The sequence below is a fragment of the Entelurus aequoreus genome, linkage group LG13 (assembly GCF_033978785.1).
Source record: "Entelurus aequoreus isolate RoL-2023_Sb linkage group LG13, RoL_Eaeq_v1.1, whole genome shotgun sequence".
Lineage (NCBI taxonomy): Eukaryota > Metazoa > Chordata > Actinopteri > Syngnathiformes > Syngnathidae > Entelurus > Entelurus aequoreus.
In genome coordinates, this window is record NC_084743.1 from 22,551,987 (window position 1) to 22,571,764 (window position 19,778).

The following is a 19,778-nucleotide window of genomic DNA, read 5'->3' on the forward strand; positions in this document are numbered from 1 at the left end:
CAAATGCCCGATTAATACTTGCAGCATTCCTGCAGGAGTAGTGCTGTGTGAAAACCCTCAGCTTTTGCCAGCATGCTATTTGGCCTAATCATGTGGGTTAGTAATATGAACTTGTAAATAACTACACATTTATATTAACTGGCCCACATTATGGTGTTTTTTAATGGGGTGAACTTATTTTGTTTTTGTATTTTTCAGAATAGGATAGGATAGGACATCACTTTATTGCCATTGCGCTTGAAAAGTACAACAAAATTATTTTTTTAGCACAAGACCCTGGGGTTGGGGACCGGGGGGGTTAGTTAGAGACCAGGGAAAAACCTTTCGCAAAGCATAACAGTATGCAAGCATACATTGTGCGTCAACTGCGTGGACAGGGCAGGAGTTTGTTGCGTCTTCGCTGCACTGTCCTCCAGGGAAGATTTTAGAGGGCAGTGCAAAAAAGAGGCTAGAAGAAAGTTAAGACAAAACAAAACAAGAGAGCAAGCAGGAGAGATCAGGGAGAGGGGAATGGAAAAGTGTCTGGCTTTATGTGAGTGCTAGAAAGAAACATAGCTGGTTCAACTAATACCAATTTAACTTGAACACAGTACAAGATAGTTATTATTATTTATTATGTATAGAAACTGAGAAAAGGTTTAGGTTAAGCTACTGTTCGTTTGACATGAACAATGTTGTAGAACTAGGGGTGTAACGGTACGTGCATTTGTATTGAACCGTTTCGGTACGGGGGTTCCGTTTCGGTTCGGAGGTGTACCGAACGAGTTTCCACACGGACATATTAAGTAGCGTAACGCACGTTGTGTAAACAATGCACACCGAGGCACAACACACGGCATGCTAGCAGCTAATTGGCTACAATAGACTGACCATACGTCCTCTTTTCACCGGACATGTCCTCTTTTGCGGAGCTGTCCGGGCGGAGTTACTTAAATGCCTCAAATGTCCGGCATTTTGAGTTAGGGTTGCGTGTATTTTCAATGTACGTTCAGGGTTAAGAAGGGGTTAAAAACAAAACAAATTGTGCGCGCAGCAGCATTGGTGAGGGAGGGGCAGAAACAGAGAGAGCGAGAGAGTTATGATGAACGTGCATGCGTCGCCAGGCTCTGCTTTTTATCCATAGATTTATCAGATTTAATTTTTTGTTATCTATAGCAGGGGTGTCAAAAGTGTGCCCCGGAGGCCATTTGCGGCCCACAGCTAATGTTTTAAAAGGCCCACGGCACATTCTAAAAATACTATTAAAATAAACAAAAACATATCAAAAGTGAAATAAAAAAGCTTAAAAGGTGAAATTTAATTTAGAAAAAGTTGCAATGTTGACTAATAAAACAAAGCTGTTTTTTTTCTTTCAAACTTTCATTGCTCAAAACATAATATTGAATCAAAATCAATGTTATTATGAATTATTGACCTATCCAAGGTTCCAATTACTTCACATCAAATATTCCACTAAGAAAAATATTTTTGGTGGAAGATTTTGCAAATTTGGTAAATAAATAACCCAAAAATGTATATTTTGTTGTTTTCTTACTGTACCGAAAATGAACCGAACCGTGACCTCTAAACCGAGGTACGTACCGAACTGACATTTTTGTGTACCATTACATCCCTATGTAGAACTGATTTTCTTTGTGATACATTTAAATTGTATTTAGAATCAACTTGTTTACATATATTTATCCTCGATTTTTTTCTGCCAGAAATAAACCCATACATGAATTAAGTTCCACTGTTTGCTAACCATGTGTTTATTTCACACGGTCAATGGGCTGCAGTTTTGGATAAAAAAATAAGAAAAAAGTTACTGTTTTGATGTATAAAGTTCTTTAATCGAATCACGTCGTATCATTCTAGATGAGTTAAATTGGAGCAATGAAAAATAAATAGTCATTACATTCGTCTATTCTACAAAGTCATCGCTGTTCAGTCACATATGACCTGAAGTTGTTGGTTAATAATTAAATTTCATTTTATTAACTGTTGTTTTGTTTTCTTCTTCAGAATGGCAGCGAGGTGAAGCCTGGCAAAAACGTACGCATTTATTCAGTCGGACGGAAGCGATTTCTTCAGATTACAAAATGCCACGTCTGTGATTCTGGCGTGTACACCTGTGACACCGGAGACGTGACTACATGCTGCACAGTGGAGGTCTATGGTAAAGCCTGCTGTTGTTAAATAACCAATTAGGCATCTGGTTGATTTACAAAAAACTGGAAACAATCTCCATCCCTCCATGATCTATATCGCTTCTCCTGTGCAGGGTCCCCAAAGGCAAGAGCCTATTCCAGTTGATAAATTTGAGAGACAGGTTAAAACCCAGAAATAATGCAGTACCAGGCAATGATCGGGCCATTATAAAATATAGACAGCCTTCTCTTTCACACTACACCCTCAACATAGATAGAGTATGCAGTCTAAAATTAACCAACCTGCATGTTTTGGTTCTGAGGATTAACCCACAACAAGCAGAAATTAGAACATGCAGGCAATGAGCTTCAATTTGCAAACTCTACACAGAAGGGTGGATCAAAGAGAAACATCTCCATGTGAGGTGACAATGCTAACATCTACCAACCCATCATTACACACTAACAATAAAACTATTTCTTAAAAAAATGCCAATGTAAATTCAACAAACACCACCAGACTAGAAAGTATCACACAATTTGAACACATTTGCAGATTTAAAAAGAGGGGAAACCTGAATATCTTGATTTCTGATAATCAAAAAGAATACTGTAGGACCAGAGCTTCCCTGGATAGTTGTATTGTGCCTTCACCAGAAACGGTCCTTTGTTTAGTTCTAGTTTGACTTTATGACTACTGGCATCTTACACATGTACTTTTCAGTTTCTTCCAGTCAGACAACTTGTCTGACTGTTCGACAAGACATAATTAACCTCTTTGAGCTTAAGGGCATAATTGGACGCAATATAAATTGCCCCCCAGAAATACTGTCTGATCCAACAGCCATAGAAACCAATAACAATATCCAGACCCAGTAAAACACCCAAAGGCATGTTGACAGACTACTTTAACTTTATGCCATAAGAGGCGAATGTCAAAAAAACGAATAATACGAAAAATGGGGCGAAAGTGATATACTAATGTACTGTATCAATATATTTCAAGCGTCAGATCTAGTTTACAGTACATGGGCTACAATTTTCAATCAAGGGTTAACCCTTGTGTGGTGTTCGGGTCTGTGGGACCCGTTTTCATTTTTCATTAAAAGAAAAATTATACAATTAATTAATTTTTCAAACTGAGACTCACTGACTTTGGCTCATTTTCTGTGAAGAACATATATCAGAATACATTTTTAAATGACCACACACCAAACAACCCCCCCTACACATTTCTATTACATATAAAATGTCCGGGTCCACTGGACCCGGGGATAATAGAAGTGTGGAAGTTGATGTTCTGTGTACCACACGCATACACACACACACACACAGCAGGCCTAGACAGGAGGAGGACAGAGTGTAGGTACACAGAACATCAGAGGGTCAAATGTGCGAGAAAATGAGAGCAGACAGTGTTGACAAACAATGTTGCAACCTTGTGTGGGAACCGCAGGCGCAGAAACACAAAAGAACTGGCAGAGAAATTTTCCGTGCAACGTTCATATTGTTGTTACTCAGCCAGCGTTTGTGGGTCTGATGGACCCGTTGCATTTTTGTGGCTTTTAATGCCTCACAATCAAACACTTATATGTTAAAATACTGAACAGATGTTTACCTTATCACAATAAGGTAAACTGATGGACCCACAAACGCTGGCTGAGTAACAACAATATGAACATTACACATGGGTTAAACATGTTTTGGCATTCTGCTAGCTGCAGGTGTGTTTTTTACAAGTGACCTCTGACCAGTACAATTCAAAGGACATGGAAATATTGACATAATAATACATCAGAGGTCTGATTTATAAAAGTGTGCATTGGAATACTTGTGTACGCACGTAAGCCGAAAATAGTGAATGCACACAATTATTCAGACTTATCAACAACATGCATTCCCAAACCTGCGTACACTCTTCCTTTTATCAATCACACTCCACCTGCATATATGCAAGGTCCGCCTCCCACCATAAATGGTGAAGGTACAACCTCTTAAGTAAATTGCAAATCAATGAGCCTGTTGACCGATTACATTTGGCCATCAATTCCGCCAGCGAGCAAAACAAACACCAACAAACAAATTCAACAACACAGATATTGAGGTGATTATGGATGAGATAGAGATTTAATTGAAGTAGTAGTGGACATTGCTGCAAAATATCGCATTCAAAACTCATGATTTAACGTACAATTCTGCGAGTTAATCAAGTCAACTTTGAGTGAAGCATTCTTCTTAATGCAATGTTTTGTTAGAACAATGTTTTTACAAACAATATACACTTGGGTTTGTTGTGGAAAATGCTAACAAAACTTGAAATGCAGTCCAACACTGCCATCTGCTGGGAATTTACAATCATTACAATAACACTGATCAGTCATGTGTAAGTCAAGGGCTGCTGTGGTTTGCAAACTGCAAATATAGCACATGCATTTCAGGGAATTGAACAGGAACTACATATTTTCATTATAACCGTAAATGAATGTTGGACATATGTATTGACAGAGCGAGAGCTGGAGATCCTGCAAGCCCTGGAGGACGTAAGCATCCTGGAAGATCAGAATGCTGTATTTGTGTGTGAGATCTCACTGGAGGATGTGCCGGGGGAATGGTACAAGAACAGGGAGATGATACAACAAACTAGTACCATCAAGATCCGCCAGGAAGGTTTGTGTACATTTTGATTCTTTTTTTTTTCTTTCTAAATTGAGCAAATCTTATATGTCTGCGAGTCGCTAAAAGTCTTGACAAGTCTGAAATACAACTTTCAGTTGTTGTTGTTTTTTTTTTAAATAAAAATGTGTTTATTGGATTTTTTTTACATAAACAGTCCAGAAATGCAATTAAACACATGTCAAATATTATTTTTTTGCTCCCCCAAACAAGCAACCCACAAACATTATACAAACCCCGTTTCCATATGAGTTGGGAAATTGTGTTAGATGTAAATATAAATGGAATACAATGATTTGCAAATCATTTTCAACCCATATTCAGTTGAATATGCCACAAAGACAACATATTTGATGTTAAAACTGATAAAAAAAAATGTTTTTTTGCAAATAATCATTAACTTTAGAATTTGATGCCAGCAACACGTGACAAAGAAGTTGGGAAAGGTGGCAATAAATACTGATAAAGTTGAGGAATGCTCATCAAACACTTATTTGGAACATCCCACAGGTGAACAGGCAAATTGGGAACAGGTGGGTGCCATGATTGGGTATTAAAGTAGATTCCATGAAATGCTCAGTCATTCACAAACAAGGATGGGGCGAGGGTCACCACTTTGTCAACGAATGCGTGAGCAAATTGTTGAACAGTTTAAGAAAAACCTTTCTCAACCAGCTATTGCAAGGAATTTAGGGATTTCACCATCTACGGTCCGTAATATCATCAAAGGGTTCAGAGAATCTGGAGAAATCACTGCACGTAAGCAGTTAAGCCAGTGACCTTTGATCCCTCAGGCTGTACTGCATCAACAAGCGACATCAGTGTGTAAAGAATATCACCACATGGGCTCAGGAACACTTCAAAAAACCGCTGTCAGTAACTACAGTTGGTCATTACATCTGTAAGTGCAAGTTAAAACTCTCCTATGCAAGGCGAAAACCGTTTATCAACAACACCCAGAAACGCCGTCGGCTTCGCTGGTCCTGAGCTCATCTAAGATGGACTGATACAAAGTGGAAAAGTGTTCTGTGGTCTGACGAGTCCACATTTCAAATAGTTTTTGGAAAGTTAATATTGTAAATCTCACATTCTTTATCTACATGTACATTCTCATTCAGTAAAAAAATTAAAAATTCCATTCCGTTTTTTCAGGCGGTCTGTCAACATTTTTAGCATTCAATCAGACAGTATTGTGAGGTTTTGTATTAGTGTTCCTAAAAATCAGATATACCGGCCCCCATTCCCCTTTTTTCGCAAAATTTAGCCCCGCGAGTCAAAATAATTGCCCAGGCCTGATCTAAAGAGTGGTTGTCCAAGTTAGGAGTTGGTTAGGGTTAGAGTGAGGGAAACAGAAAAAAGCAGAAGAAATAAACAATAGCCTACTTATCAATATATCTCAAATGTTTTCTTCAAACAATATGATGTAAAATTGTCATTATGGAAAGAGGAGTAACACCATATCTGGTATGCCTTGTGAAGCTATATGCGATTGGTCCATGAAACGCAATCTGGGAACCACCATTGGGCATTCTTGTGTCCACCAATCTGGCGCCCTAGGCAAGATTTTAGGTGGCGCCCTCCCACATCGGCAGTGAAGTGTATATACTCACAAGAAACCGAATAGCTTTGTCTTTGACCTTTTTTTTTACTTAAAGAAAGCAAATTAACAATCAGAATTGTTAACAAGATAAAAAAACTATGGATAAATAAATGAATAGAAAAAATTAATATATGAAATACAATATTTTTTACATACATAAACACAAAATAAAAGGTGTCAACAAGTTGCATAAAATAAATTAAAAATACAATAAAAATAAGGCACTGCACAAAACAAGATATCAAACCAGTATGACTTTAACAACTATATTACAAAAAAAGGGGATCCAACAGAGTTCTCTATTTGTGCTTTTTAATATTGCATTAACTAGAATGACTTACAAATTACTGTACACCAGGAAGTACTGTAATTACCTAACGTTACGTTATTATTTTCCATAACAATTTAGCCCCCTCCACAATATTAACCCGACATTAAAACAGAACTAGCTATTTATTGATTAGGAATTGCCGAATCATGTAACATTAGCTTAATGCTAAAGGTTACTATCACATTCTGTAACAGACAAATCATTTCATGTAGGCTAACATTACCTACCTGCTACCTCTGTCTTTTTCTCGTTTCTCCTCCTCTTCTTTTCTATTTTTTCTTCCCTGGGCACCTGACAGTTTTGGCCGTTTTGACATCTTGTGTTGATTTTTTTATGTGGTGACGTCCAAAAAGAGTCATGATACGGGAAGGGAGGGGGCACACCGTGCGGGGGGAGGGGGGCGCGTAATGTTGTAACAAATAATATTTATATTAAATAGGCTTTACTTTGCATTTTAATTAACGTGGGGTTATTTTATGTATTTAGAAATAATAGTACCAACTTTTTTTATTTTTTCCTCCAACATTTTGGGCACTGGCGTGGCGCCCCCTGATGGACGGCACCCTTAGCATTTGCCTATACGGCCTATGCCACGGGCCGGCCCTGCTTGTGTCATCACGTCTGTGATAGAGTTACTTACAGTACAAGTGATTATTGTATTGTTTTCAGGGACCAAACACTTTCTCCTAATGTGCAATGTGCGGCCAGAGGACTGTGGCGAGATTAAATTTGTGGCCAGACATGTGCACTCTGTGGCTCAGCTGAAAGTAACAGGTAAAACAATACAACTCTCAGTCCTACCGCAGCTTTTGTAACTTCAAAATGTCTAAAACGCAGTGCCGTCGTTTTCAGAGATTCCCGTCGGCATTGTGAAACCTCTGCAGGATAAGACCGTGCCGGAGACGAGCCGAGTGATCTTGGACTGCACCGTGTCCAACCCGAGATGTAGTATTCGATGGTACAAGGGGAGCAACGTCATCCTGCCTTCGGAACGCTTCGAGATCAGCAGCGAGGGAGGCTATCGCAAGCTAATCATCCAACAGGTGGCGGTAGCTGACGAAGGCACCTACAGTATGCAGGTCGGGGAATATACATGTTCGGCAAAACTGACCGTGGAGCGTAAGAGTAATCATGAATAAAAAATATATATATATATAATATATATATATACATACACAGTGTAACTGCACTATAAAATATGTCTGTAATATATTTGTTTCCTTATTTGGTTCCTTTAAAGAGTATTTTGGCATTGTGTGGGTGTACCTACCGAAGGGGCCTGTGCATGTTGAAATAGTTGTTACTGTACTCTATACTGATGTACTATGAATTCCTCCAAACAACACAGCAATGTTTTCTCTGTTGAAGTAACACATGGAATATGTGAACAACGTGGTCAAAGTTAGAAATCCGAGCCGTGTAGAGAGAGTTTGGTCAACTCAGATTTAAAGTTAGTAGCTCACATGATGCCTGTAGTCACATGAGGGGCTTTTGACCAATCATTTAGGAGATCCTGTGGACAAACTCTCTCTGATTGGTGAAAAACTCTTCACGTGAGTACAGGGCGCCATGTTTGCTACCAATTTTGAAACTGGGATCGACATTCTGTCAGAAATAACCTTGCCCCGCCTTCTAGACATTTAACATGAACACAGTATTTGTCTTATATACATTAATACAAATATGTGTATACCGTATATAAAGAGTATTACATCATCCCTTCACTGACAACAATTGCTGACAGCCTAACCGCCTTTTACATGGGCCACTATGTCATCGTGGAAGAATTAAATTGTATTATTTTATTATAAAGAGTCAAATATTTACACACATATCAGTACAATGTTAAGTCGAATGTCTAATATGTTGGCTTCACTGTATCCTTTATATTCTTTCATTTCGTGGGCGTATGGGACTTTGGAACGTCCCCAAACGCTGCTACGCCAATTTCAAGGAAGTGTAACAAGTGGTTTATTGATAAGAAATAAATGTTTTTTTTTATACAATCGCATTGTTCCACCGTTTTTGATGAAGAGAGTCATTCTAGAAATATATGTCATCCCCTAACACACATTTATTTTACATGCCCATCCATTTTCTACCTGCCGGGGTCAATTTCACGGCCAGTGTTGCCAACTCCTCAATAAGGAAAGTAGCTATTGGCCGTCGTAAAAGTCGCTAGATGACATCATCGCCTCATTTGCATAATTATGCCGTAGGAGAGAGGAATAGCGGAGAGATATAAAGGGAGTTTAAAAACATGGTAATACGTGTTGAGGTTATACAGCTTGGCAGACAGCTAACAAACAATCCAAGATGTCTAATAAAGTTCCAAAGCGGATGAATCCATTTAGGCTCTTTATTGTTGTTGATCTTGCTTTGTCTTTTCCTGTCTTTACTTTTGTCTTGCACTGGACTTTTATTTTTGTAAAACTGAAATACACAAAATGACAAATGTGTAAGCTATGTGATTCAATTAACATACTGAAATGTAATACACAATATGTAAATATTAGCTTCACACAAATATACAGTACTATCATCAAACAAATACTTCTGAGTGTTGAAACTATTTCGATGGTGGAAATATAAGATTGGCCGCCATTTTAAGTCCTCAAAACATCCATCAAAACAGTGCACAAAAATCGTTTTTCATTAAATATCTTACAATCAAATGTAACCACTTTCACCTTAATATTGAGTTACATAAACAAGTTCAACAGTTTACTTACAGACTTATCTTTTCCAAGGCTTGTAAGAGCTAACACAACTTGTCTACTTCTCAATTGTCTCATGAACTGAACTGACATCGTCAACCCGGAAGTGCCCAAACTAATAAAGCGTAGTATTTTCATATCGGCACAAGGTGTCAGTAAGAGTCTACAATCAAATGGGCATAACAGTAATTATTGACTAGAACTCCATATGAACTTTCTTCTGTTGAATCTTAGTTTTTGTCCTTTAAATTTAAGTCAATTTTATTCTACATTGTTAAATGTTAGAGCAGGTTTTGGCAACCCAAAATGTAGTAAAAGCCTTATATAATTCTTATAATAAAGGCCATATTAGCGTACTATCAAAATGACTATGTGTCGCAGGTTGACGCAAATCTTCGTTGACAGAAATGTTGAAATATAATATTTATTCTACACATTTTTACAACATTAGGAAAACGGAGGCTTCTCCGAGGGTGGGATAACTCCTGGAAATTACTGGCTCAGAATGGCCAAAGGTATAGATGTGTGTGTCCAAGTTAAAGGAAACGGCAGGCTGTCTTTTCCTAATGGATAACGTTTGCTGTGGTCTGGAACAACATGGCACACAAACAACTATCAGAAATGCAGCCAATATTACATACAGATAATGTGTCATGAGACATGCAAATATTAATTAAATACAAATCACATAATTAAAGGAAATTAAATGAGCTCAAGTATACCTACTGTGAGCTTTGCGTACTCACAGACTCAAAGATATACACTCTGGAAGCCAGTTGTGCAGGGCTAAACAAAGGTTTAATGTTTTTTTTTCCAGTTTTCACTCGTATTATTGTCCAGACTTTTCAGTCTCACCAGTCCTCCTTCTCCTCCTGCACCCGGCCGCTCACTGTTAAAGACAACAGATGATTAGATTAACACTTACCACCTGCGCAATCTAATCATCTTCCAGCTGTGTCTCGCCGTCAGCACATGCCACGCCCCCGTCTGATGGCGCTCTGTTTTCAGCACCATGGACAGAGGCTGTGACCTTTACTCCTACAAGCGCGCTGATCACACTCCCTTTCCACACCTACAAACGAGGTATAAGGATGCAATATGTACATACAGCTAGCCTAAATAGCATGTTAGCATCGATTAGCACTTCAACAAGTCAATAACATCAACAAAGCTCAGGTTTGTGCATTTACGCACAGCATAAAATGTTTGGTGGACAAAATGAGACAAAAAAGGAGTGGCATAAAACACGCCTTTCTGTGGTGGCGTCGGGGAAAGTTTTACATGTTAACAAACTATGGTGAGTTCAAGTACCACCGAAATTAGTAGGACAAAACGGCGCTCGCCAAATACTCTCATCAGTGAAGCGTGTTTAATATAAACAGTGGGATTTCTAACAATTAGGACAGTTTGTGTCATGTTTGTCCTACAGAAAACATATTAAAACAAACTTTTTTTTTTTCTCATATCTTTTTCCATTTTCATACATTTTTGTAAAAGCTCCATGGAGCCACTAGGGTGGCGCTAAAGTGCCGCATGCGGTTCTAGAGCTGCGGGTTGCAGACCCCAGTGTTAGAGTATTACATTTGATCAAAAGACTGGAGTGTTGTGACATTCACAAACGAACCGAATCTGTTTACTGGCTCATTAAGATGAACGATGGGAAAGAGACGTTACAGTGACATGAGGGCGGAAACATTTTTCGATTACATCTCGCTCTGTAAAAAAAGACGGAAGAAGCAGCAGTTTAGCGAAAAAGTCACCAAGTTGTCAAAAATAATCACGGTTCATACAATCAGTGACGTCATCAAGGCAACCATTTTTAAAAAAATCTTTACTAAAAAAAAACAAAAAAAATGTCTATCCTGTTGAAGGAAAATATTAACGAATAAAATAACATTTAGTAACCTTTATGCACTGTCACCTTCTATAATGGGTAATTTAGCTAACTCATGGTACCCAGACAAGTTCATTGCTACCAAGCCCTACAGGACTGGGTGAACATTAGGGGTATCACATTTTTATTTATTTTTAATTATGAATAAATCGCGATTCTTAATCGATTAAAAAAGCAAACCTTTTTTTAATTTATTTTTTTACATTTTATATATCCTTTCTAGAGACACAGGCAAATCATATTGTTGATGCAGATGCCCAAATCTGCTGGACATATTTACTTTAGAAAAAAAAAAGTTGGATATTCCTCTTGTTGTCTTCTTTATATTTAACTTTATTAAACGTTTGGATATAATAATAAAAAAGTAAGCAATACATAAATGTATCAGAGCTGTTTATCTATAGAGGAATGTAGTTAGTCATAGAACTGGCACCAAATGTTATCAAACAAAAGTATGGATTTTGAATTGAGAATCGATTCTGAATCGGTATCGTTACTCTCAAGAATCAAATCAAATTAGAATTGTGTGATGCCCAATGATTCACAACCTTAGTGAACATGCATACTTGTTTGCCAAGTTCTGGAGGTATACAGCAAAAAATAAGTTATGTGTTATTACGAGTATCATAGTTGTCCACCCTGTCATGTTTTTGTCCCCCCTCCTGTTTTCATGGTTTTTACCACCTCAGAAAACACTCCCAAGTATTACTATAATGACCGACATTAAAATACAATAGCTTAGTAGGCCTAAGCATTCATTAAAAACAAGGCAGAGGTTTATTTAATATTCTTGTCCTTTACACACAATGCACAAATATCAACAACAACTACTCTATACTCAACATAGTACCGGTACATATTTACAGACTTCTTTGGCGTACCACTAGTGGTTTGCGTACTCCAGTTTAATGCAATTAAACAAATTATTTTCCCAAGTCAGCATTAATCTGTCTTTGTAAACAAACACGGACCTAATATTTGTAGCACATGAGTAAAAAAAAATGCAACTGTCATCGTTTATAAAGAAAAGCTGAACTTTCGCAGTCATTCCATTATGATCGACATCTTTTTTGTTGAATAACCTATATTTCTAAAGAGGCAAAATGTCTTTCTGAAAACGTACGCAGTTGGAATATGTTTACTTGTCTGTGACAGAGTGGACATATTTTACACAGTTGGCGTGTACAATGTTTGTTTACATTTAATTTACAGACAGTTCTGGAGCTTGGCCAACATTTGCATTTCTAACAACTTGGGCTTTTTTTTACTAGAACGGATACGAAGCAATAGTTTATCAATCAATCAATCAATCAATCAATCAATCAATCAATCAATCAATCAATCAATCAATCAATCACAGCTTGTTTTTAAAGCCATTAATCACAAATGCTTCAAAGGTCTTCACAAACCACACTGATTTTCTCTGATCCAAAACCCTGTAATTCAGGCTAGTTCTGAAGTCTAACCCATAAATCCAAATAATTTACCACACAAAATATCATTTTTGAGACAGTATGTATCTACTTTGACCAAAATACATTTTGTTGTATGGTAAAAAGTTGGATAGCAAAGTGATGCATGGACTGTATGTTCCTTAGCTGCAAGACTATTCCTTTGTAAACCACTAGATGTCAGCCTTAACAAAGGTTTTATTTGTGTAGAGTGGCTGTACTCAAATGGAACTGTAAACTTACAAGCTATTAAAACTATACACAATGCTTCTCCTACCCTAACATAACACAGCTCAATCTTTGCTGATGGTGAGAAAGATGCAAAATGTGGAGGATGTGGCATCGCATGAAGCTACCAATACCTACACTACCATGCGTTTTGCAATAAACTGGGTTGTTAATTTTCAAAAATCCTTAAAACCAAGAGTTGTAGTATTCTTATATTTCATGTATTCCTCATAAAACATGCTAGTGTCATGAGGCCATTTGCATTTGTATTGATTTTTTTCATTAATTTTAAGAAAGTTCAATCAATACTGAGTGCCTGACCACAATAAAAAGCCATCGCCAATGGAGCCTTCATCCTACGATTCACCATGGCAACGGCAGACAGAAAAATGGCGACCTTCTTTACCCACCTGCAACTGAATATTTTCATGCGTGATTAGGGTGAGTATGAACACATTTGTAGGAAGAAAATAAGTATGTACATAAAAATAATAATATAAAACTGACGTGAGGGACAATTGCATACATTTGAATGCAGTATCTTATAGACTTATTTTTTTATCTAAAGCTGTTGATTTATTACTAATTTTAATCAGGATTAATCCCAGGATATTATTCACTTGCAAAACAACTTTAAACATGAGCCCAATATGGGCACTAGTGCAATTTTATTGTCAGAAAATCATTTTTTAAATGGACTATATTTTTCAGACACTAAAGCACACTTAAAATGTAATTAAAATTATACAATATTTTTTATAATTTTTTTATAATGTTTATTTATTCATTTGATAGGGAAATCATAATACAGGTACTGAGAAAACAGACACTTAATATATAAATATATATAAATAATAATAGAAAAAAATAACAAATTATTAATAAGGAATAAAAATTTAAAAAAATAAAAAATTACAACAACAAAAAATATAAAACATTACAAAATAAATAACAATACAATAAGAATACCCCCCCCCCCCCCCCATCCTACATAAAATCCTTCTACGAGCTATTAATCATGCAAAGGCGATACTATCCTTAAAAATCCATCCATTTTCTACCGCTTGTCCTTTCTAATCCATTTTCTACCGCTTGTTACTCTGAGTGTCTCCTAGAATATTGTCAAAAAATGCATTTTTCAATCGATGGATCCCGTTCTTTACTCATTTACTGTAATCTTATATGTTTTATTACAATATTTATTGCAGCAACATTTTTAGTTATATTTATTATACATTATATTTAGACTGAATTAACCACTTGTGTCAAAATTTTACATTTTTGTACACTTTTTTAAATTTATGTGAAACGATTTAGATTAGGGGTCCCCAAACTACGGCCTGCCAGCGTCCAAAAACCGGCCCGCGGGAAGTCCCAAGTTTAAAAAAATAACATAAAAAACTTTTTTATTTATTTTTTTAATTATTATTTTTCTAAATCCGTCCTTTCTTTTTCATTGTCTACCGCTTGTTACTCTCGGTGTCTCCTAGCATATTATCTAAAAATGCATATACGTTAGGTCAGGAAAAAACACAAGAGGCTATATCATCCCTACAAGCCTGTTTCGCAGGTTTCCCTGCTCATCAGGGGATTTAACAGGCTTGTATGGATGATATAGCCTCTTGTGTTTTTTTTCCTGACCTAACATATATTCCGCTCTACCCCGGTATTGAGCACTGTATAACGGATAAACCACAGAAACCTTGACTATATATATATATACAGCCCGGCCCTCGGATAATTTTTTTTAACCCAATGCGGCCCCCGAGTCAAAATTTTGGGGACCCCTGCACTAAAGCATTAAAAATTAACAAATTAAACATTGAAACAACAAGATTTTACGGTAAAAAAAACAACTAGCAGCTCTGTTGCATGAATTTTACCGCTAAAAACAGTGGTATTGTTTCTCCATTCCATTCCATTTCTTATTTTTTTTTATAGGTGTAAAAAAAACAAAAAAAAATTACTGTAAAATTCTGGTGACTGAGCAGGCAGTTTTTAAAGTAAAATTTAAAAAAAAAAATTATGCAGCTTATGTCAAAATAATATATTCTTAATGTATTATATATATATACATGCATATTCATATATTAATCATTGTTAAGCACAGCCCTCTGAGGGCAACCATAACTGCGATGTGGCCCTCAATGAAAACCAGATTGACACCCCTGATATGCACAATATTCATACTGTTCATGTTGGATCCCACACGTCCAGCAGGATTATTTGCTGACTCCAATGGGGGAAGAAACGTCACGGGAATACTTAGTGAAAAGATGCATGACAGGAAATAGTGAAAGGGTGTCAAGCGTGATCTGGCCTGACATGCAGTACTTAAAAATAGGGTAAATATTTTGCCGTGGAGAGTGTGACATTTTCCAAAATGTAAAGGGTGTTATAAGTATGTAGGTCAGGCTAGAAAAGTGCTGGAGAGTTTTTTTAAAAGTTTTTTTAATTTGACTATAATGACCTGGCTTAGTTAATAAAGCTTTTGGACATTTAACTTTGGATTGATTACTAAATTAATTTAACTTTAAAGTGTTTGTCGTCAAGCATTAATTTATTGTGATTAAAACATTTGGCAGCAAAGGATCACAATTCATAAACCGTAGTTTATATGATTAGGAAATGTTTTCAAAGTGTGTTAGTAAAGTGTTTATTTTGGCAGAATAAGGTCAAATTTGTGGACTGATAACATTCAAATTGTTGCCCATCAATTGGCTGTCGTCAATAAATGTGATTAGAAAAAAATGTACGCACAATGTACACCAAAGTATGTCCTGTGCACACAAGGAAGTGTGTAAAATGTAGGTGAAAATCATCATAGATCGCATTTAAAGGGAGAATAAATGTACACTTAAGTGCACTCTGAGTTATGTTTATGGATGGTTTAGTGAAGTGGTTCTCAAACTTTTTTTTACCAAGATTAGATAAAAGCTTGGCTCTGCAAGTACCACAATAATGGCCAACATTAGAATGCAGTAGCGTAGTAGGCCTAAGTATTCATTAAAAACAAGACATAGGTTTTATTTAACAAGTATATTTGATATACTTTGTATAAAAATATGAAAATAAAACTGTACTCCTTTAGGGAACCACTAGATAGAGCTATACTAGTCTGAGAATCACTGGTTTAGTACATTATTTATTGAAACGTCAGCACCTTGTTATTTGCAATTCTTCGAAATAAATGACGTGCATTCAAGTAAACATTTGAAAAATGCTCTTGAATGACATTCTGACGATTTAATTGCATTTGGGGGAATATGGGTGTATTTTTTAAAAGTTAATTTGAACTGTGCAAGCTAGTGATTAATTGTGATTAATCACAATCAAACAGCATTTAAGTGAGTGATTAGTCTATGTTTAGGACCGGTTACATTTACTGTGTGTGGTTTTAAAACAGAGGGGTCAAAAGTGTGGCTTGGGGGCCAATTTCTCAACACATTCTAAAAATACTATTTAAAAAAAAAAAAAAACATTAGAAAGTGGAATAAAAGAGCATTCAGGTGAAATGTAATGGGGAACAAGCTGCATTGTTGACTGTAATAATCCAAAACTGCCATGTTTAGTTTTCTTTAAAACTGTCATCCATCTATCCATTTGCTACCAGTTGTCCCATTGTTAATTTTTTTTTTTTTAAATCAAAATCATTGGTATGAATTAATAACCTATTCAAGGATTCAATTACTACACATCAAATATTTTACTTTGAAATATTTTTGAGGGGAAGTATTGCATATTTTGTGTGTCTGCCATATTAAAAAAACATTTTTTTCTTCAACAAAAAGGGCAAAAAACAAAAACTTAGATATGGTTAGGTCTAAATTTGATTTATTACTTATTTTTAATACTTTTATGAGTGGGGCCATAATGGATCCCCAATCATTTTAGTAGAACTTTGTTTAAACTGCCACTGCTAAAAAAAAAATAATTAAAAAAAACAAAAAAAAACAATGGTGAATATTTCACCTATTTACGGCCCCAATTACTTCCATTAAATATTTCACTCTGACTTTTTTGGGAGGGAATTATTTTGTGTTTTTTTGCCATAAAAAAACGGGTTTTTGAAGAGCATAAAACAAAAATACAAAACTTAAATTGATCTACATATTTAAGATTTTTAATAAAAATGTTTATAAAACATGACTTATTTTTAAAATTTCTATAACAGACCCTTGTGGGTCCCTGAGACAAAAATTGAAGGGAGCCCTAATGGTTGAAAAAAATCTATATATTGCATTGAGTTTTGAAAATGAAAAATATCAAAATGTTTTTTTTTAAACTGTCAGTGCTAAAAAATAAAAAAAATAAAAAAATCATTTATGTCATGAACATTTCACCTATTTAAGGCTCCAATTACTTCACATCAAATATTTCACTCAGACTTTTTTGGGAGGGAATTATCGCACATTTTCTGTTTTTTTGCCATAAAAAACAGGTTTTTGAAGAGCATAAAACAAAAATACAAAACGGAAATTGATCTAGAGATTTAAGATTTTTAATAAAAAAATTAATAAAACATGACTTATTTTTAACATTTCTATGACATACCCTTGTGGGTCCCTGAGACAAAAAATGAGGGGGAGCCCTAATGTTTGAAAAAATATACACATTGCATTTAGTTTTGAAAATGAAAAATATCAAAATGATTTTACGGTGGAAAAAGTGTGGACACCCCTGGCTTAAAAAACTCATATCCATGTCATATGAGCAAGCCTATACATATGTCTCATGGTTATACACAAATGATTGAAAATTAGTCGTTTAAATTTGCTTATCACTTTAAAAAATATTGACAAATACATATACTTTTTGTCAACGTACTTTCCCTTTTCTTTTCAATTTTCAGCAAAGCACAAGTAGATAGTTAATTTTGCATAGTCGTCAAAGAGGTTATATTTGAACCACAAGCTATAGTGACATTGTGATTAAACATGCGCTCATGCTGAGGCTTTTATTTTGACTCTTGATTATACATACGTTGGAATCAGCAAACTGTTGTATGATTGGTGTGTTATATATTTAATGCAAACGATGTGCAGGTAAGAAGAGTCTTAAATTCAAGCATAGACTGACTTCAATCATAGCGAAAGCAATTGATGTCCTTAAGCATGGCTGTGGAGGGGGGCGTGGCCTGCGGGCCTGCCGCGGAAACGGTGTGCCAGTACCCGCCCTCGAAGACAGCGACAGGTGAGTGGATGGCCCTGGTGGGCCTTGTTATTTAATCACCTGTCGCCTTTATTAGCAGCAGCCGGCATGAGACACGGGGTTGGAGTTGGAGTGGGAGCCAGAGAGAGACACAGAGGCAGAAAAACATTTTGCTGGAAAGCAAAAGACTGCCACTCTTGTATGAAAATAAAACAGTGTTGTACCCTGAAATCCGGGCTCTCGTGGCAGTGTGTGGTGGTCCGAGGAACCCACTAGAGGGCAACCTCTACAATGGCATAATCTAAGTAAACAACACAAAACATTTTGCATGTAGCACGCAATGATCCAACGCCCAATGAACGCTGGGACTGGTATATTAAGTTCTCTGATTAGAGCTCCGCGACATGCGACAAGTGTGCTCATTCAGCGCTCCTAGCAACAAGTGGCAACCAAAGGAGGAAAGGAGTGCTGAAAATAGAAATAAAAACTAAACATAGGAAAACAGTTACCTGCAGTAACTATAAAAATGGGACCCATTACCTCCCTGCTTGACACTCGGCATCAAGGGGTTGGAATTGGGGGTTAAATCACCAAAAATGAATACTGGGCGCGGCCACCGCCACTGCTCACTGCTCCCCTCACCTCCCAGGGGGTGAGGGTGATGGGTCAAATGCAGAGAATCATTTCACCACACCTAGTCTGTGTGTGACAGTCGTCGGTACTTTAACTTTAACTTTAACTTTAACAGGTCATGACAGTTTGTCTGTACGGTATTAATTATTGCTATAAATACAATTATTATCTGTGGAAGACTTGCGCTTCCGGGTTCTTCAGACCACCACTTACGGACATGACCGCCTCGTTCATCTTTCTGAACAATGATTTATTTTGCAATAAATGTTTTTTGTGTTCGTTTTCAGTCATTTCTGTCCGTCTCACCCTCACTCTCGTTCGTGCTCGGGTTTTCTCTCCACAATCAACAACCCCTCTCCTTCCCGGCTGCTGCCCTTTAACAGAGCGACTGGTGATTAGATAAGCCAGCCCAGGTGTGCCATCTACGCACCTGTCGCTAATCTCGGAACATGTCCTGGCACACTCCGCTTCGCTGCAGGTCCGCAGGCCACGCCCCCCCCACATTACCATTTGATCATTTTAAAAGGAACTCACTGACTGAGATACTCTTGTTGTATTGATACAAACTTTAATCATGACAAAAGTAATGACATTCTCACATGTAAATACTTCACTTAAAAAGTAGTCATTGTTCACAAAAATGCATTATTCACAAATAAGTCCGATAATAAATCAGACCAGAGTGCTACTGGCAAATGCTTCTCTAATGAAGCCATTAACAAAATGATAAAGTCACACTATCAATACACATGATTTGACATGACATGATATTTAACAGCAAAGGACAACCTCAAACTACAAAATAAAATTTAAAAAAAGTTTAACTTTTAAATGAAATATGCACTTAATATCACTATTTTCACGATTAAGAAAGTTAAGAAGTCACAAGCAAATCCACTTAATGGGTTTAACATACAAAACAAGGCATTAAGAATGCCAAATTACAAAGATTTTATGCAAAGAGCTGGGAG

The 19,778-nt window shown here is 36.6% G+C and overlaps 1 protein-coding gene across 1 annotated transcript in view; it reads left to right on the forward strand.

Annotated features, from left to right (window-relative positions):
- Positions 1 to 17,889, forward strand: part of LOC133663730 (obscurin-like protein 1) — a 102,340-nt gene extending 84,451 nt beyond the window's left edge. The window contains exons 17-22 of the mRNA XM_062068421.1: positions 2,005 to 2,158; positions 4,635 to 4,796; positions 7,403 to 7,507; positions 7,586 to 7,852; positions 13,088 to 13,171; positions 17,876 to 17,889. Coding sequence (XP_061924405.1) covers positions 2,005 to 2,158; positions 4,635 to 4,796; positions 7,403 to 7,507; positions 7,586 to 7,852; positions 13,088 to 13,171; positions 17,876 to 17,889 — 786 coding nt within the window. The remainder of the gene's footprint in view (positions 1 to 2,004; positions 2,159 to 4,634; positions 4,797 to 7,402; positions 7,508 to 7,585; positions 7,853 to 13,087; positions 13,172 to 17,875) is intronic.
- Positions 17,890 to 19,778: the final 1,889 nt, after the last annotated feature.